The sequence below is a fragment of the Mesoplodon densirostris genome, chromosome 17 (genome assembly GCF_025265405.1).
Source record: "Mesoplodon densirostris isolate mMesDen1 chromosome 17, mMesDen1 primary haplotype, whole genome shotgun sequence".
Lineage (NCBI taxonomy): Eukaryota > Metazoa > Chordata > Mammalia > Artiodactyla > Ziphiidae > Mesoplodon > Mesoplodon densirostris.
This window is the reverse complement of record NC_082677.1, coordinates 5,591,161-5,612,562: the sequence shown is the minus strand read 5'-3', so window position 1 is coordinate 5,612,562 and position 21,402 is coordinate 5,591,161. Positions and strand designations below refer to the sequence as shown.

At 42.1% G+C, this 21,402-nt stretch overlaps 1 protein-coding gene across 3 annotated transcripts in view; it reads left to right on the top strand.

The window, feature by feature from the left end:
* Positions 1-21,402, top strand: part of FLT1 (fms related receptor tyrosine kinase 1) — a 177,545-nt gene that overhangs the window by 107,555 nt on the left and 48,588 nt on the right. For all 3 annotated transcript variants that reach the window (XM_060080179.1, XM_060080177.1, XM_060080178.1), the window contains one exon: positions 17,018-17,149. In XM_060080179.1, the coding sequence (XP_059936162.1) occupies positions 17,018-17,149 (132 nt within the window). The remainder of the gene's footprint in view (positions 1-17,017; positions 17,150-21,402) is intronic.

The window sequence follows — 21,402 nt, the reverse complement described above, 5'->3', positions numbered from 1 at the left end:
GTTACTATAAATGGAAAAATATTATGAAGTGTTGGGTGGGTTTGCATCCTAGCATTGTCCCCTCATGGGTCAGAGAATTTGGGCGACTCACTTATCTTTACCCTCTGAGCCTGTATTTCCTTATTTATAAAACTGAGATAATACCACAGAGGAATGTGGTATGGTTACAATGAGTTAATATAACTGAGCTGACCCATAGACATGGTTTAGTAAATACTATCTTCCCACCCACCTCAACTGTATAGAAATTGGCCCACGAACTGTCAGAATCTGTTGGAAGGTATCAGAGGGTTAATTAATAAGTCAGCTCAAATGTCAAACGACTCTAAATCTAACAGAGATGTCCTCCTCACAGCTTTCTTTGATCTTCTGAGGGCCAAAAGAAGAACACCTAAAAAGAGTTTTATATAAATTCTTATATAAAACCTTTCCTAAATATCATTCTAATATGCTATTATTAGCATTTATTGAGTTCCGCTCTAGTAAATTGTCAGTTTTCTCTCTCTCTCTCTGTTCCCTTTATTCACTCTTTAAAACTACTATAGTTTTTTTTGGAAAGGAATTTCTTAATTTTCTGGAGATAATCTCTTTCTTACATGTATTTATATGGTATTTGTAAAGTTTCATATGTAAGACTCCTATTTGAGGTGGCAGATTAAGCAGCCAATGCAACACCCTGTATGACTGTGACCCTTTTGTCCGTGTGTGTAGATACCTTCAAAAATACCACTTCTTTTATGGTTGCTTCTTTTTTCAAATCTATAAGTGAAGATTACAGATAACCAAAGTGATCATCCTTAATTAACTCACTGGTTGTTCCAAAGCTGATATGGAAAAACATCAAGATCACAGGCTGAAAAAGACTGAAAACTAGCTCGTTATAACCTAAGCCTTTGGAAAGCTCAACTGAGTTTTTAAAACCTGAGAATAAACTGTACATCCTTTGGAGACTTGAGATGCATCTTTTTATATGAAGCCTGGCAACTCAAAAAGAACCTATATACTGAGAGTATTTTGGTCACCTTGGATCATTGATAGGATCTGGCCCATTATCATTGTTTTTGGTAAATGACAACTTACTCAATTCCAAAGAAAACAGAGAAGAGAGTTAATGCTCTGGACAAGTGGCGATCAAACACCTGCTGAGAGAATTTAGGGGAGGGGAACTTCTTCTCTCCCTTCTCATTTCCTTTCAGGAAGACCTTTCTGTGGGGGCAGAGCCATTCTAGAGAAGAAATGCAATTTCTAGAAAGTTCTATGAAAGCCAAATAGTAAGTTCTTGGGACAAGGGACATCAAGCAGGGACAGAAGAGGTCCTAAGCATGCAGCCCAGGGAAGCACATGCTCAGCGGGGGAGGAAGCCCCCTCCCCAGGGCACCCACGGGCGGACTCCCTACTGCCAGCCACACAACCCAGCACACCTGCAGGCTTCCCAGGGCCTCGACTGCATGGCCCAACCCTGCTAACTCCCATCCACCCCCGTGACTTCCACCACAGCCTGCACTGGCTCGTTTTCTCCCCCAGCCTCTGGCCAAAGGAGCCTCCTTTCACATCCCAGAGCACATAATCCTTCCTTCTCTCTGATGTCCGCATTTTTCTTTTTCTTACAATCTGTGTCACGTCGTAGGGCACATCACTTAGCTGTTCTCTGGTTTGATGTATGCCCGTTAAAACCTTTGAAGATAGATATACTATCTTCATAGGTTTTCTTTATCGAAAATAATAATAAAAATGTACTGAGCACTCACCAGGTACCCAGGACCTGTTAGGAGTTTTACAAATGTCTCGTTTATTGATACTTTCCACGACTGTCATCTGAGGTAGGTACTGTTTTCAGCTGCATTTCCGGGTCTGTTTTGACTTTGCACACTCTTGTTAGGTGCCCAGTACTATTCTAAGCTCTTTACTAAAATTAATTTGTTTACTCCTCCTAACAATTCTATGAGGTTTGCTAAATTATCGTGCCTGTTTGGCAGGCTATGGGATGAGGAAGCAGAAACATAAGGGAAATAAGTGGCTCTAGGTCATAGGGTTAGTGGGTAGCAGACCAAGGTTTAAACCAGAAGAGCAACTCTGAAGCCTGGGCTCTGAACGCAGAGCACGTGGAGCTAAACGCTAGTTCCCATCACTCAGAAGAGAACAGACACTAGTTTTAAATGACCTCATGGGCATTAACAAGCATTTAAAGCAATGAATATTTTCTCATTTGCAACCCTTAGATATTAAGCTATAAAAACTATAGTTTATTTTTTAATTTTTATTTTTAAAAATGTAAAGCATAGGGCTTCCCTGGTAGCACGGTGGTTGAGAGTCCACCTGCTGATGCAGGGGACACGGGTTCGTGCCCCGGTCTGGGAAGATCCCACATGCCGCGGAGCGGCTGGGCCCGTGAGCCATGGCCGCTGAGCCTGCGTGTCCGGAGCCTGTGCTCCGCAACGGGAGAGGCCACAACAGTGAGAGGCCCGCGTACCGCCAAAAAAAAAAAAAAAAATGTAAAGCATATTAAAATATTCAAAGCATTTTAAAGAAGTGGACATGCCATATAAAAAATTAAAAATTATTTTGAACCAAAATCCAGTTAGTTTTAAAAGGTCCAGAGTTCATTCCGTATCAGCCCCACAGTCTTTTATTCATTCAGGAGACATCATTAAGGCACTGTTTTGTGTCTGGTGCTGTGCAAGGCTCTGCAAATACAGCAGTGAACAAGAAAATGAAAATCTGAATAAGCAAATATCTAAGGTAATCAGTTAGTGTATGTCTTTAAGTGAACACAGCTTCTTCAGGCAGCAGCCACGTGTGTCCTAACTTACTATCATCAGGACAGTGGGCACCAGAGTTAATGAGCCTAAAATTGGAATAAGGTGAATTAATAAATGGGACAGGTGGAAAATGTGGCTCCATCACAGGATTAAAAGATCTTTAATACATGAGATAATTGAAAAAATACATCCTTTGTACTTTAATTTTCCTGCTTCAACACTGAGCGTACAGTAGGTTCTCAATCATTCATTTTTAGTGGAATACATAGAATGGAAGAGAGATAAAGAGGAAATAAGAGGAAATACGCAAAGAGTGATAAAAGGTAGGAGAACCTCCAGATTAGACCCAAGTAAAGAAGAACTGGGAACAACCAGGAGGGACTGATAGGGTGCAAAGTGTTGAAAGAGGGAGGTGACTTGAGACATGTTTACTTTGAAGAGACAGGTTAAAAGAGAACGGAGCCACTAACGTGAGTATAATATAAAGGACCAGACATGAAAGGAAATGCGAGAGAACCAGTACCAGAAAAGCACCACGAGAGCTCTAAGTTGGAGACAAATTCCATGACAGTGGCTGCTTTGAGGATGGTTTGATTCTTAGGGGTAGACAGACAGGGAAGCTCCTTTAAGAAACATTCTTTCTGTTAGGCTAACCATTTTAAGGATTTGCACCCAGACTTGGAACAATGGAATAAAGTCACCCTGGAGAACATCTGACTCCCCGGAGTGTCTTCATAACTCCTCCAGCCACTTGCCCAAGGGACTGGCAGTTCCCCCAAAATGATCAAAAAAGTCACCTTTCTAGCTCACACTCTTCCCAGATTCTCCAGTGAGGTCCTAAAATGTGTAAAGCTGTGACAGAGCTGAGTAAGCACAGCAAGTGGGGCTGTTGGCCACTGAGTTCGTAGTGACACTGTAAGGAATCAAGATCAGTTTGCAAGGCAGAGGTGGCAGGAGGTGGGTCCAGCTTAGGTCTACACTGATGCATGCACAAACCATCTCCCAGATGGGGGTACAGAGAAAACGGGGTTCCTGACAAAAGCCATTAAACTGCTGAAAAAAGTAAACCCTTCTCTGAAAATATCTCAGAGAACAGAAGGCGATACTGACCTGAGATGTTTTTAGTAAAGCCCAAGAAACCATCATTGAAATTTCTAGAACAGCAAGACATTTTCAGAATATTTTAAGATTAAAGCAGTAGGGTTGGAACCACAAAGAATTTAGGAAGAATGAATTCCGTCTCGAAAGAATGAATTCCGTCTCACTCTCAATGTTCCTTCCTAAGTGAGATCTTGGTCCCTAGGACTATTTATCTAAGGATCTGAAAGGGGCATCTTTCCTGTCCTCACTGTGTCACTGACACCAAATATCTGTACCTGTAAGCGCATATTCAGATCAAGGTGACCTGCCGTCCTAGTACCTGGGGGACAGAATTACACCTGAAGTAATTCTGTAAAGTGGTTTTCGTAGATCTGAGAAAGATCCTGAGGAAGAGCAGGGGAGAAAGATCAGTGAGGATGTCGATGCCCCGGGATGATAAACGACCGTCACTCTCAGGCTATTTTTGCGTGATTTCCTAGAATAATAAAATTCAGAAATGTCAATTAACCTTTTGCAAAACTTGAATAGTAATTGCCTTTTCTTTCTCATGAAATGTACCCTTATGGTGCAAAATGGATTAAGAGACGCTGCAGGAAAGAAATGAGTCTAAGCATCCCAGGTACACACACTGCAGGAAAGAAACGAGTCTAAGCATCCCAGGTACACACACTGCAGGAAAGAAATGAGTCTAAGCATCCCAGGTACACACACTGCAGGAAAGAAGTGAGTCTAAGCACCCCAGGTACACACAGGGCAGGAAAGAAATGAGTCTAAGCATCCCAGGTACACACACTGCAGGAAAGAAATGAGTCTAAACATCCCAGGTACACACACTGCAGGAAAGAAGTGAGTCTAAGCATCCCAGGTACACACACTGCAGGAAAGAAACAAGTCTAAGCATCCCAGGTGCACACAGGGCAGCACAGGGGGAGCTGAGTGGGCTGCTGTTTATCACTCCCACTGAGGCAATGTGCTCACGTGATCGGCTCATCAGCCAATCACGTCATCCCTTCCTCTTCCATCTGTGTCTTTAAGGTAAGGGGTTCTAGGTACCCAGACCAAGAAGGGCCAAGCTTCACCAGTAGATACCCCAGTAGCTCTTCATCCAGAGCTCTTCTGCCAGAATATCTCAAGGTTTAGTTGTATCTCAGAACAACATAAGCATGAAGGACACCCTGAACAGAGCATAGAACCGAGGCTCAGCTCTTTTCTAAGGATAAACTTCCATTTAGAAGGTGAGGGGAAAGGAGTGGAGCTAAGGGGGGATTGGAGTTGGGGTAAGAGCAGGGAAAACAGTTCATTGGTTGGCACTGCCAGAGTTCAGAGCTACCAGCCCAACCCAGACAAGAGGACCCCCGACCCTAACCACAGCTCTAACCTGCTGAAAAACTGGAGAATTACTTCCTGCGATTACTTGCTAATGTTTGCCTGGTTTGGTGGGACTGACGCATGTAGGGCAGTGGAGCTGTAGGGTTTACATCCAGAAAAGTAACCCGTGAGTAGAGGCCCATTTTGTACTGGAAATCAGTGGAAGTTATTTATGGAGACTCAATCCTGACACCCCCAAATCTCTCTCTTTATCGTCAAGTTCCACCGTATTTAGGTCTTACATGTACATACATAGCATCATATCACATCCTAATGCTTTGCCCAAAGAAAACTACTTGGATGCCTTTTCCAGCCTATTATCCTCATCCCCATTCAGCCCAGAGAAGCCTCCCGAAAGCTGTCAGCCACAGCAAGACCCAGCTGAGGGATCACACATAAGCCAGCACAGACTCGTTCATAGAAACAACAAGGTCCCCTGCAAATTGTCTACGTTTGGTTGGGTGCCTTTTTAGAAGCCCTCTTGAATGTTCAAATGAAAAATTTAGAACGTAAGAAATGGGAGAGAACTTGTAAATGTGGGCATCGCTTTAGAAAGATCCTCTCCCTTTTTAAAAAAAAAATTGTGGGGCCTCCCTGGTGGCGCAAGTGGTTGAGAGTCCGCCTGCCGATGCAGGGAACACGAGTTCGTGCCCCGGTCTGGGAGGATCCCATATGCCGCGGAGCGGCTGGGCCCGTGAGCCATGGCCGCTGGGCCTGCGCGTCCGGAGCCTGTGCTCCGCAACGGGAGAGGCCACAACAGTGAGAGGCCCGCATACCGCAAAAAAAAAAAAAAAAAAAAAAAAAAAATTGTGGCAAAATACACATAAATGTTACCATTTTACCCATTAAAAGTGCACAATTCAGTGACAGTAAGTATTTTCACAATGTTCTGCAACCATCACCAGTATCTAGTTTCAGGACTTTTGCATCACCTCAAACGAAAACCTCATACCCCTTAAGGCTTTTCCCTTCTGACTGTGAATTAACCTCCTCTTTGACCTTTTCTGTGACCTCTTTGACACATGGAACTGTACTTTGAGCATGGCCATGACCAGCAGCTTGTTTTGTCTGAAGAGCAGTCGATGTTGGAGAGACCAGGAGCAGAGAAAAAGGAAGGGAGAGCGAGAAGAACAAAGAAGAGAGAAATAAAGATGGATGGGGATGGGGGAGGGGGAGGGCAGACTCTCCCAGGAGTCTTCCCAGAGACCAGCAGGGGCTGTGCCCTGTCCAAAGTCACTAACTCCAAAACTAAGAGCCATGGTCTGGGCTCTTGGAGTGGAAGGGGGTCTCCGTCCCCAATCCACCATTTCCTGCTTACACCGAAGCCTGGGTGACTAAAGAAAGAAAACTCAGACACTACCTGGCTAAGTTTTCTCCTCCATCTCTTGGCAAAATAATGAGATGAGGTTTTTCTATCTCACAAGTTCAACATTTGCATGGAAACCCCTCCTGCCCCCAAGGACAAACTTGAAACAGCTTAACCAGGATCTAAAGTGACACGTAGCAATGCAGCTGGGGTCACCACTCTGCCCAGTTCAATTAAGGAAAATATGCCAACAAATACACTCTCAGATAAGCTAATCTGTGAACTCAGCCCATCATTTGCATGACTAAATCGCTGCTGAAAAAGTTAAATCAAGTTCATTCCTCCTCCACCCACATTCAATCAAAACTTGATTTTTGCATAATTTGCTACTAAGATCTCTCTCCCTCCCTCTCCCTCATCTCCTGAAGGAATAGGTTTTGGTTTGTCCTTTTATTGCTTTAACCCACAACTGTAAATTGTTGTGAAGCATAGATCTGCTTTTCTTCAAAAATAGTTTATCATTCTATACATAGTCAATATTATAAAGTTTTGCAAATATATAAGTATTTGGACCCACAGAGCTTTTAAAGTTTCATTCAGTGGCTCTTTATTGATGGTAAAGAGGCCTACAATTTCATTATTAAAACTACTGTTATTTATTTTAATTAAATAAGTAATACATGAGTACATTTTCATTTTAAAAGCTCACATAGTACCAAAATAGAATAAGCTATAAAAATTTCCCTTATGGGGAATTAACACATAACTGTTTCACGTGTATTTCATCAAAGATTTTTCCATTTTTTACCCACATATGTGTATATATGCAAATGTGGGGCACAGATATATGTGAGGCAAATGATAGATGGGGTTCATTCATTCATTCAACAGCTGTTTACAGAAAGCCAGCTCTGTGCCAGGAATATAACTAGGTGCTGGAAACAAAACAGGGACCTTGAATTTCCACTCTAATGGAAAAGTACAGGTAATAAATTTAACAAACAAAACTACAAGCCTATAGCATACAATCAGTTAGTACTAACTACTGTGATGAACAAAATAAGGTAATGGATTACAGTGGGGCTATATGGGAAAGCCAGCATCTCTAAGATAAGGTTGAGTTGAGTTCATACTCCGTGTTTTATGACTTGCTTTTATCACAATATATCCTGGAGATCTTTCTATGCCTGTACATATTGTCTGCCTCATTTTTTTAAGCAGGCATACACTATAACATAGTATGTGTTCCCACAATTTATTTAGCTATTCTCCTAACGATGGAAAAATACCTTCTTGACTTTAACCTCTTGTGCAGTGCCATATTATTTCCTGCCTTAAAATGGTCATACATAGAAACGCTACTTTACTATCCACCAGAAGGGAACTTCAGGTGAATAGCTGTATCCTGCAGTACAAATTCATCCAACCTCATGGAAGGGGCTACGGCCAATCTGAACAAACCACAAGAATTTACTGGGGCGGGATGAGCGCATGTGTGTATATTACGTGTGTGCACACACGCACGTGTTTATAACTTATAGACATAAATAGTGAATAGCTGAGGTCTTACAGCCAATAACCGTAGCGTTAGCACCACTTGACATGTTTTTTAAGTGCCCAAATCATCTTGAACTACTTCATTGGAGCAACAGTAAAGTTCAGTGAAACGGCAAAAAAAAATGCTTTTCACTTTTAAGTGTTTAGAAATACATGTGTTTTTGGCATAGTTTCAAGGTGCTCACTTCAACCACAACCCCTTCAATTCAACTGGTTTACAATTTCTTAAGAGCTTTTAAATCTATTCTGTTATCATAACCCACTTTTGGAAGTTAAACTAGTAAAGCAACAGACGTTATCTCAAATGAAAGAACCTTTGTTTATGGCTTTTCCCTTATTCAGTGGTTGCATGGAGAGGAATATCATACAGCTTTTTCATCACTGTCCTTAATCTCATTCTTTTCTAAGAGCTTCTCTTCTTTCTCTTTTTCAAGGCTATAGAGCAAACAGTCTCACCACAGATCACATCGCCCATCAGATCCCCTTTAGACCATATGTTTTAAACATCTCACAACTCTCGTCCAACTTAGCACATTATTATAAGGCTGCTTTTCACCATGTCTCAGATTATTCCATACTTTACCAACTTTTTTTTTCTTACATCTGTAAAGGCTTTGCCACAAGGCTTGATCTTAGAGTGAAATTCTCAATAAAGAAGGAAGAAGCTGCATGGTGACCATTTGAAAACATAGGACTCATTCATCTTTTTAGTGCTATTTGGTGAGCCCATCATTCTTCATTTCCGAATTTTGTCAGCCTTTTAAATTTACTAAGCTTGGATTTCTCTTCCCCATAGTTTTCCAACCTCCAAAGTTTGACTGGATATGCACTATCTCCTTTGTGTTGTTTGTGGGAAATCAGTCAGACAACCTATCGCTAGTTTTCTTGGGTCACCTTTAACCATCCTGAATCCATATTTTCGCTCTTCTGATCCTTAATTCAGATACAGCTCTCAGCTAATGAATTCCTTTAAGAACTGCCAATCTAAAGGTATGATTATTTACTGTGTGCCTAGAACTGTATACATCATCATCATAGCTACCATTTATTGAAAACTTATCATATGCCAACTTCAAAGCATTTATCATTTAGTTGGTGAGCCAAGACTATCATAACAAAAACTACTTTTTTTTCCTAAACATAACACTCATTCCCTACCATGAGCCAGACATTTTGTTATATTCTAAAGAAAAGGGAAATGAGTAAAACTTAGTCCTTACCTTTGAAAAACTTACACATAACAGGTACAAAGTCAATTCAAAAAATATGCAACATGAATGGCATAAAATTCCATCAGATACAAATTAGCACCTCTGACTGAGGTGATCAAGGGAGGCTTCAGGGAGGAAGTGTCATTTGAATTGGACTTTGATGGGTGAAGAAGAGTTTTGATCACGATAAACTGTAAGTTTCCATGGGAATTGTCATCATTTTTGTGGTTGGAAATTATTTAGGTGATCCTTCTGGAAGGAAGCAGGCCTACAATTAAATTACCTCAGCAACACAAAGCAGAGCATCACGTTTATGAGTTCTACTTGTTAGTTCTAATAACTAACACCCAAAGGGGAAAGACGAAATTCAGATAAAGTGACTCTTCAAAGAACCCAATACGATATGGGGATATATGTATATGTATAGCTGATTCACTTTGTTATACAGCAGAAACTAACACACCACTGTAAAGCAATTATACGTCAAAAAAGATGTTTAAAAAAAAAAAAAAGAACCCAATGCCATTTTGCATAATAACAAAAATTACAACGTTATCAAGGAATAAATATAACTGAAGAGCAATATATTTAAAGAGAAAATCCTAAAGCTATCAAATGACGTGAAAGATGACCTAAGTAATGCAAAGATATTTGGTATTCTTAGTTGGGAATATTTATTATCAAGTTGAACCATTTTTGAGCCATTTTATAGGTCGAAATATTGACAATTTCATGTTTCGACCTAAAAATAAATATGACAATTTCCCCCAAATTGTTACATAAATTCAGTGGAACTCCCATCAACATTCCAACAGTGCTTTTTACAGAATTTGACAAGCTAAACCTGAAATCCATATTGAAGTGTAAAGGTCCAAGACAATTTTGAAAAAGGGACCATCTCACACTAAATATTAAGATGTGTTATCAAGCAATCATAACTTAAGTTAATCATGGTTTAACTCATGTGGGACAGATAAATAGGTCATTGTGAACAAATAGAGAGCCTAAAAACAGAACCACAGATATATGGGAACTTAGTAACTGACAGAGCTGGCACCAGAACTCAGTGGGGAAAGAACAGATTATTCTGTAAGTGAAGCTGGCGTAATTGGCTATTTATACAGTAAAAGTTAGATTCTTACCTCACGCAACAAACATACCCTTCTCCCAAAGAAAATCTACATGTATTAAACACCTAAGTGAGAAAAGGCAAAATTCTTTAATCAGATTTTTGGGGGAAGAAAGTATATAAGGGGAATGAATGGTTTATGATATCAGAATAGGAAATATTTCTTTAACAAGTAACAAAAAGCACAAAGGATAATAGAAAGATTGATAAATTTGACTTTGCATTAAGATTCTAAAAGCTTTTGTATTAAAAATTCACCATAGGGGCTTCCCTGGTGGCGCAGTGGTTGAGAGTCCGCCTGCCGATGCAGGGGACGCGGGTTCGTGCCCTGGTCCGGGAGGATCCCACATGCCACGGGGCGGCTGGGCCCATGAGCCATGGCCGCTGAGCCTGCACGTCCGGAGCCTGTGCTCCGCAACGGGAGAGGCCACAGCAGTGAGAGGCCCACGTAACGCTTAAAAAAATAAAAATAAAATAAAATTCACCATAAACAAAGTTTCAAAGGTTCATAGAATGGGCAAGACTTGTAACATATTTAACCAACAAGGGCTCAGGATCCCAAACATGTAAAGAACCCTAAAATCATTGAGAACAAAACAAATAGGCTAATAGGAAAATGTGCAAAGGACACAAACAGGCAATTCACAGGAAAAGAAGCCTGAATGGCCAACCAAAATGGAGAAAGATGTTCCACCTAACTAGTAATCAGGGATGTCATTTCACACCCAAAATTTTGCCATCAATTAAAACACCTGATAACACCAAATATTGGTGAGTAAAGGGAAAGGGGAGCACTTACTCATTGCTGGTTAAAATGTAAACTGGCATATTTTGGAAGACAATTTTGTAATACTTGGTAGAGTTGAAAATGGGTATATCCTATAACCCAGTACAAGGAGATACTGTATAACAAGGTACACATAGTTGAATCAGATGTGCATTGTGGCCTTCTTTGTAACATCAAAAAAACGTAGAAACTACCTAACTACCCTATAGGAGAGAAGTGGATTTAAAAAAAAAAATCTGTGGCTTTTTAATACAGTGGAATATTATATATCAGTGAAGTGAACTCCATCTACATGTGTCAACAAGAATATTAAAACACTGTTGAATAGAAAAAAGTCCAAGTTAAAAAAGGATATGTACCATATGACACAATTTATTTGGAATTTTAAAATCCACGAGCTTTGGAGAGAGGGAGGAGGAGGGGGAAAGTATCTATAAATTTTTGCAGCAACGTGGGTGGACCTAGAGATTGTCATACTGAGTGAAGTAAGTCAGACAGAGAAAGACAAACATCATATGATATTGCTTATGAGGAATCTAAAAAAATGGTACAAATGAACTTATTTACAAAACAGTAATAGAGTCACAGATGTAGAAAACAAACTTATGGTTACCAATGGGGAAAGGGGGGAGGGATAAATTGGGAGACTGGGATTGACATATACACACTAGTATGTATAAAATAGATATCTAATAAGAACCTACTGTGTAGCACAGGGAACTCTACTCAATACTCTGTAATGACATATATGGGAAAAGAATCTTAAAGAGTGGATATATGTATAACTGAATCATTTTGCTGTACAGCAGAAACTAACACAACACTGTAAATCAACTATACGCCAATAAAAATTTAAAAATTAACACTTCCATAAAAAGAGAGAGGGGTCTAAAGCAAATATGGCAAAATGCTGACATCTGGCTATCTTAACGGTGAGCCACATGGGTTATATTTTTTCTGCACTCTTAAAATCTTTGAAATTACAATGAAAAAATTCAAAACTAAAAAGAGAGCCCTCCTTAAAAGGTGAGCTCCACGGTAGACCAGAGCCTGTATCATAGTGAACAGGTTGCATCAAGGTAGCAACAGGTTAAGGCACTAAAGAAGCTAGGGGACGGACTTCCCTGATGGTCCAGTAGTTAAGACTTCACCTTCCAATGCAGGGGATGTGGGTTTGATCTCTGGTTGGGGAGTTAAGATCCCACGTGCCTCGTGGCCAAAAAACCAAAACATAAAACAAAAGCAATATTGTAACAAATTCAATAAAGACTTAAAAAAAAAAAGAAATATAGTTGTCTCCCCTCGTTTAAGTATGGGCAGAAGATTTGATGAATGGGGAAAAAAAATAAGGGGAGTGACTGGCCTGTTTATGTGAGAAGGGAAATAAGTAGCGAGAGCAGAGAATGAGAGAAGTGTGATGAGGTTTCTCAGGGGTCTGATGATGACGTATCCAGGTCTGTGCCTTTGTTGATGTGCAGACTGAGGCCAAGTCAGAAAGAAGCGCTGTGCTTGTTCGTTTTGGACACTCTCTCACCCCATCTCTCCTCCGCGTGATGGGAAGAGGGAACTGAGCCAGATGATGTCAGCTCATCAGCATCCCTGGCACCATCCTCTCACCTCTACAATTACACATCTGTCTCCTTGGGTGAAATCCAAGTCCTTTGACTTTATTTGATCATGCCGTTAGCCTTCATTTGGGATCTGAGTGATAGAAACTTGGTTGAGGTTCAGGTCCGCTGCAGTGGAGACCACTGTGGGTAGCCAGATCGCTGCTCTTCTAAACGTTCATTGCCCCGATCACCCACTCACCAGCCACACTTTCACTTTCTGGGAGCGCCACTTATACCCTATCTTGCACTTTTCAAAGCTTCAAAGCTCTCACTGAAATTATTTCTGTTGATCTTCATAGCAATACCATGAAATAGATAAAGCAGGGTTTTTTTGTTTGTTTGTTTTACAGATGGGGAAACTGCCCCAAAGGGATTAAATGATCTAGCCAAGGTTACAGGGCAGAGCTCTCATGTTTTTTCCAGAACCAGCCTGGACTCATCTCTGTCTATTCCTGGATGCAATAAAGCACCAATTTCTGTGGCTTGTTTCTACAAAGTGTCTGTTTCCATGTCTCCCCCCTCCACTTCCTTTCCCACCATCCACACTTGGAGCCTCATCACTCCTTGCCTGAATTACCACTGTGGAGCTGGACTTCCAGATACCACTTTTGCCTCGTTCCAGTCCATCCTGCATTCTCCTTCTAGACTAAACTTCCTTAAACATTGCTCTCGTTAGGTCATTTCCCTCAAAAATCCTTGTGACCCTCTCTTTCCTTCTCCACTGAATGGAAACTCCTCAGCTAGGATTTCAAAGCTCTCCTGAAGCCGAACTCACCTTTTCCAGTCGACTACTCAAAACAGGTGCTTTGAAAATAAAAATGGCTAAGAAACACATGAAAGAATGTTCCAAAAAAATACAAATTAAGGCAACCATCATTTTACTCTATCAAATCAACAACGTTTTGTGTTTTCTGTTTTTTAGATGCTACTGCTCAGTCCTGGTAGGAAAGTGATAAAATAGTCTCTTATCCTCTGCTGGTAGAAGCTTTAATTGGTATTATCTTTTTGGAGGGCAGTTTGATTATATGAATCAAGAGCTTTTGACCTAATAGATCTGTTTCTGGAAATCTCTCCTAAGGAAATAATCTGAAATTCAGAAAAATCTTTATGCTTAAAGATGTCATTGCACTAATATTTATAGCTATGAGCAATTAGATATAACCTAATACCAATCATTAGGGTACATACATATGATGAATGATTATATTCAAAGCATGTAAGAACATGGGGAATAACTTATGCTATGATACTGAGGGGGGGGTCAGTATGTAAATTTGTATAAGCATTAGGAGAAATCTTACCAACATTTCACTACTGGACTTGTTTCCTCTCTCCCAGCACACTATTTCACACCTTCTTCTCTCGCTTCAAACCTCCAAAATTACTTCCTCCTCAATTTCAACAGATGAGTACCTCTTGTTTATTGAGAAAATGTATCACCAAATTGTCCAGTCTATGTCCCTTTACGCTCTGCCGTTCTTCCTGTTAAAATGAATGAACTATCCCGACTCCTATCCAAGGCCAGTTCAGCCACTGAGTTCCATCCCCTCTCACTTCTTTAAGAATCCACTGCTGGTACTGTTCCTTCTGTTCGTTCTCTCTCTCTCTCTCTCTCTCCCCCTCCCTCTCTCCATAAACATGCTGTAAAGTTTCACATTTCAAAAACGAGTTCATTCCTTGACCTCGTGCTGGCCTCCAGCTACCCTCCTGAAAGTAACCCCCTAACCATCTCTCCTCCATCCCCTCCTGTCTCTAAGTGACAGTCATCATGCTTTTGTTCCCAGATGTCACTGAAACGGCTCATTGCCAAACCCAGTGGTTTGTCATCTCCCTTCTTCGTAGTCTCTCCGCTGCACAGAACGTAGCTCATCACTCTTCTCCATCATGAGCTCTTTCCTTGGTTCTAGGAATCACGCTCTCCTGGTTTTCTTGCAACCTCCCAGGCTACTCTTTCTCAATCCCTGCTGCTTCCTCTTTCTCTGATTTCCCGGGGCTCAGCCTTCAGGCCAGCTGTCGTCTCTCTCCGGACTCACTTCCCATGAGCTTTGTTTCCATTCCCCTGGCTTGCCATGCCTCCCGAATGTTGAGTTCGTGCAGCCGGCTCTAACCCCTACCTCCTCCCTGGGCCCCCAGTGAAACCTCACGAAACAGAACAGAACTCTTGATTTTTCTCCCTCAAACCTGCTCCCCCCGCCAGGAGAGGTACCACCACCCTCCCAGCTGTTCAAACTATCAACCCTGAAGTCAGACTTTTATTACTTTTTTTCCTGTACCACATGCTAACCCATAAGCAAGCCTTCAAAAGATCCCCAGCGCCCCCAATCCCTACCACTTCCTACAAACACAGTCACCCCAGGACAAAGCCACTGTATCTTTCCCTAAACAAGCTCCTTCCTGCCCCACGGGCTTTATATTTGTTACGCCCTGTGCCTAGAATGCCCTTTTCCAGGTCCTCACCTGCTCACCCCACATCCCAGGTCTCTGCTCAAAACGTCACATGCTCAGAGTCTCCTCAAAACAGCCCATCTAAGGTAGCTTCTTCACCCTCCTTAACTTGTGACCTCCTTAACCTGGTCTATTTCTTTCACAAACATTATGGCTACTTGAAATGACATTCTTTATTGGTACTTCTCCCAAACTATAATTTAAGCCCTTTGCAGGCAAGGACTCATGTGCCTTGCTTATTACCGTATCACCAGCGTCTAGACTAGTGTCCAGTACACAGCGGACCTCAAAAATAGCCATTATATCAATGAACAAGCTGTGTAAAAAAGGCCACTTTAAAAAGACTAAAGGAGAACTGACCGGGGGTGAGATTGTACGTTTGTCTGTCTTTTCACATTTTCTTTATGCTTTCCAATATTTCTCAAGTTTTCTATATCAGATATAGTTTTTTATAATCAGGAGAATACAAACTATTTCAACTAACAAAATACAGCCTCTGGTCTGGTCGGGCTCAATTTATTCCGGAACAAGCACTTGGTGCGTGTTCATTTCAGGGTCATGCCTTTTCTCAATGGCCCCCCTTCTCCCACACCTCTGATAACCTGACCTCAACTCAAGGCCCATATACTCCATGACACCTTCCCTGAGTGGTCTATTCTTACTGAGCGCCTCCCCGGCCACACTTTACATTTGATTGGGTCCCCTGGGCTACATGTACTTATTCTCATGCATGAAGCATTTTCTGTTTGCTGGTTTTGTGTGTGTGTGTGTGTGTGTGTGTGTGTCTCTCTCTCTCTCTCTCTCGCGGTGGGGAGAGAGAATGTATGTATGATGTGTTTGGTATGAGTTGATTGTCCCTCCTCGACAGACACAGTGCCTTAGCCTGCCCCTCCCTACCCGCCCAAGTCTTTGCCACAGACTAAAGCAGAGTCAGTACTCAAATACATGGGGACAGTCCTTGCTATTGAAGTGACTGGGTCTGGAAGCCGGGTGTTCCTTCCCTCACACCGGCTCCACAGTAATACTTAAACCTGCATTTACTGAGCACCTACTATGTGCTGGGCAGTTGCTATTCATTTTCCCATTGATTGAGTAGGAACTGCTTTCACTGTCATCTTAAGACTGAGGAAACTGAAACAGAAAGGTGAAGTAACTGGCCTAAAGTGACAGAGGTGTGCTGCTGAGGCCTCGATTAAAGCCCAGCCCAAGCTCTTTACCACTGGGACCAACGAAACGGGATTGGCTTTGACCTCTGAGCCACGAATGTGCTTTTTCCATCAAACTGCACGCTCTTGGTTGAGTCCCTTAACCTCCCCAGACCTCAGTGTCCACGTCTGAAAGATGGAGACGATAACCCCTTACGGGGTGGCTGTCGAGATAGGAATGGGGTGTCGGTCGTGCCTGGCACACGGCGGGCATTGAGGAAACGGTAGTTATTATTATTATTATTATTAGACATGCTACCTCCTTGATATGTGCTCTTTCAAGTTGGGGGCGGTAGCCCCATCTCGTTTCTTTCTGGCCTGGGTCAGATCAGCATCTCCAAAGTAGGGGCTCAGAGCTATAGAAGGTACTATGAAAAAGCCTGGAGGAGGGAAAACAAATCCGCAGCCCCGGCCCAGGTGAACCAGAGCTTGGATTTCCTCGTCTGAAGGCATACTGATAGGAAGAGGGTTGTGTTACAGAAGTGGCTGTTTTGGTTTGTCATCCAGGCTCACTAATCTAAACATCTCTCACTCCCCAGGAATTATTTTAGGACCAGGAAGCAGCACGCTGTTTATTGAAAGAGTCACGGAAGAGGATGAAGGTGTCTATCACTGCAAAGCCACCAACCAGAAGGGGTCCGCGGAGAGTTCAGCATACCTCACCGTGCAAGGTAAACAACTGCTCCAGAAAGCGGGAGAAGCTGCTCAGACACCTATTTCCCTGTTTGTTGAACCTTCCACCTCCCAGTGTCCCGCTGCCCCTCCAGTCTATTCCTTTCCCTGACCTCCTTTTCCCCCTCCCCGTCCCGCTGGGAAGGCCTGGCTGGTCCCCCTCCTGGCGAGGCTGAAGGTGAGGACACAGGCCACCGTCGGAACACAGTCTCCGTAGGGGACAGTAGTTCCCGGAAGACAGGAGAGCCAGCCGCTGCCAGAGCCATGACACTGACCCACAGAGAATGACCAGAGTGGCCACACCTGTGAGAAAGAAATCCAAGAAGGCAGAAGATGGGTGTAGAGAGAAAAAAAACCCACACTGGAAATTATCCATTCTTTTTCCAATTCCCACCAGTTACACATATGCTGGCTCTTCCCACCGTTTTCGTAAACTGGTTTTTTAACACGAAATAGGCTGCAAAATACTATCAGAGAGAAGCAACACATAATAAACAGACCACATGGAAGAAAAATATTCCAAGGGCTTCCTCAGACAGTTTTGTTGAGCAGCAAAACCTAAAGAGGCCTAATCTGACCGTGGACTCTGGCCATGTGGCTTCCATTTAGAACAGAGATTAGACCTCAATTTCAATTCTCCAAAGCCAAAAATCATCCCAGAAAACATAACATTTATAGCACCATCAAGTCTTCGAATTGGTGCCTCTTAGATGTATACACATCTATGGCTCGCTGAGGTTTTACATGAAGAGATGGCATTTCTTCAGTAGCCTATTTGCAAAGGCTCCCCAGTAGACTTCAGAATACCTAAGAATTTCTGAAGGAAATCTTGCAGCGGTTCCTGGTCACCATTATCCTCACCCCAGCGCACCTGGTCCTCCACATGCCTCTCCTCCAGCCTCAGCTCTCATCCCCCTCACACGCCCCAGGCCCCCCACGTGGACTAAACCGGAACACACCGCACTCCCCCTGGTCCTCTGCCCTTTACACGTCATTTTCCTTTTGTCTGAACAGCCTTCCTTCCCAACTTGTTCCCCCCCAGAAAATCCTACTCCCACCTTTTATTTTTTATCTTTTTTACTGAAGTACAGTTAATTTACATTGTGTTAGTTTTGAGTGTACAGCAAAGTGATTCAGTTATACATTATACATATTCTTTTTCAGATTCTTTTCCTTTAGAGGTTATTACCAGATATTGAGTATAGTTCCCTGTGCTCTACCGTGGGTCCTTGTTTACCTGTTTTATATATAGTAATCCTACTCATCTTTTAAAATTCACTTTCGCTCTTGGGTCACTTTCTCTACACCTCATCCCTCGTGTCTCACCACCATGCCCCCTGAACCCCGTGCCCCCACAGCACTTGGCATGGACCTTTAATACAACGCTCAGCGTTGTGCATTATTCACTTTTCTGGTCCAGATCACTCGAGAAATGTTCGTTGGATTAATCTCTTTAAAAACCACCAGTGAATGTCTGAAAAAAGAAACACATCACTATGTTGTTGAGGGCATTAGAGAGAAGCCGTATTAAATTAAGGCAACCACTTATACATTTGCCCAGGACTCTGCAGGATATGGACGTGCAAGTCACGATCCCTCACCTCTCTGTGTTTTGAAAACCTAGTGGGAAGGTGATTAAGGGGAACCGTTAGAACCAGATCAATAAACATTTTGAGCTCCTCCTGTGGGTAAGACAGAAACCCTAGTTTGTATAAAACAGACCACGCAGTGCTGCTGATAAGGGCTAAAGGACTTCCTAGAGGCCAAAAATGATATGGCGAGTGACTTGACCTCTGAAGGAGGCCTTGCAGGATGTCGGACTGGCCAAGTGGATGGGGCAGGAAAGAAGACAGCGAGTTCTGTGGCAGTTCTGGACCTCCCACACTGCTATCTCCCTTGGCAATGACAGTGTCTAAACAATTCTAACCATTTCCTACTGGCTAGTCCTTTGAATTTTCTGAGGAATTGGTACTTCTGTTTTTAAATTTATCTTACTGAAGTATAGTTGATTGACGATGTGGTGTTAATCCTACCATACAGCAAAGTGATTCAGTTATACGTATACATTCTTTTTCATATTCTTGTCCATTTTGCTTTATCACAGGATATTGAATATAGTGCCCTGTGCTCTACAGTAGGACCCTGTTGATTATCCATTCTCTACATAATAGTTTGCATCTGCTGACCCCAAACGCCCAATCCATCCCCCCCCGACCCCAAGGAATTGGTACTTTTGATTCATGACCTCTTTTTCCTCACGGGGCATTAATCTTCAATATCACTTAGAGAAATGGTCTAATCTACAAGGTAGCTGCAGACACTATATATACGACTCCTTCTTTTCACCCACTGTTGCCCCCAACAGCCCTGTTTTAAGCTCTTGTGTCTGCTTTTTGTAGTTTTTCTGCCGTCTCCTCCTTTGCTCTCTTTTGTAAATTTTTCTCTGCTCTCAGCGTGATGGCTGTATCCAGCCTCTCTGCTGAAAAACTGTAGTTGGCTGAGAAATTACCTGATCAGCCATCATCAAACCACACATGAAATATCTGTACCTATTTCTAAGAGAAGCATAAACAAACGAAGCCATATCCTAATACGGTAATGATAAAACAGTGCAAGGAAATGAGGATGTTTAGTCTAAAAGTGAGTCCACTTGGGGAGGACAGGATTGTTTTCTTCAAATATTTAAAGGGCTTTCAGACAGAGGAGATGTTGGCCTCATTCTCTGACTCACCAGAAAAGATAACCAGAACCAAGGAAGGGAGATGGTGGTAAAATTTCAAAGAGGCAGGTTTCAGCTCCACATAAAGATAGAATTTTGAATAGGAAGAATTTCTGAAAGTTGACAGTATGTGCATCTTGTGAATGAGACGCAGTATCTTGAACAGAAGTACTTTGGGCTCATTGAATAAAAATTTCATCCTTGGATGCTGTTCAGAATGGTTAAAGGCAGTACCTGCCTAATGATCTCATCACTGAAATTAGATTCTTGCTTCTGGAGTCTAAATCATTTATTCTTCTCACTCTGGTGGCTGTGAATTAGGTGAATCAAGCTTTAGACTTGGGCTTCTCTGGTGGCACAGTGGTTAAGGATCCGCCTGCCAATGCAGGGGACACGGGTTCAAGCCCTGGTCTGGGAAGATCCCACATGCCGCGGAGCAACTAAGCCCGTGTGCCACAACTACTGAGCCTGCGCTCTAGAGCCCGTGCTCCACAACTACTGAAGCCTGCGCGCCTAGAGCCCGTTCTCCACAAGCACGGCAATGAGAAGCCTGCGCACCACAATGAAGAGTAGCCCCCGCTCGCCACAACTAGAGAGAGCCAGCGTGCAGCAACAAAGACCCTTCACAGACAAAAATAAATAAATAAATTTATAGAAAAAAGTAAAAGAGCTTTAGACTTAATTTCCTAATATATGCAGTATAGACGCTTCACACTGACCTATCTTGTCAGGTTGAGTTTAGGAAGTGAAACCAGGGAAATAAGTTGTGTCTGTGGCTATGTTTAACATATTTAAAGAGGTTCACAAATTAGCCAGGAAGGAAACTGTCTGCTCTTTTTATTTCCTTTGAAAAAGGATTCTTATACTCATAGATAAAACAATGTGTTATTTTTGTATCTGAAAAGGATGAGCGGACTGGGGAATCAAAGTGGCTTCTTTAAATAATCACAGGTCTTGTTTGGTTTGGACTGCTCAGGAGCACACGTGGAGTGCTCAGAGGGGAAGTTCTAATATTAAAAACAACAGCAACAAAACTGTAACTAACCAAAATAATTTCGGAAATTAACATAGCACGCTATAGCCTGTGGAACTCAACGGGACTGTTACAGTGCAATGGTGGCACATTTTCATCCAAGGATTTAAAATCAACTATACTTTATCATTATTAGTAATAACCACTGTGTGTGTGTGTGTGTATATATATTCTTCTAACAGATTTAGGCTTTGCTCTTGAAATAATAGCAAAGCATTATAATAGCATTTATAATCACACAGGAGAAAGCAACTTGAAGCATAGTTACCATTTTTAACATTTTTTTGAGGAAGACTGATGGCTGCAAAAATCATGGGAAGCACAGGACTGCCTCAGGGCAGTCTGAATACTTCAAATGGCACCACAGGTGTGATTTGTAAATTTTGTGCCACAATAATCGCACATTAACACGTTTCAGGAAAGGACTCACATGGCAGGAAGGATACACTATGTTCTTTAACATCTTTAACAAAGTCCCAAGAGTAAAGAGTAAGAAAAGC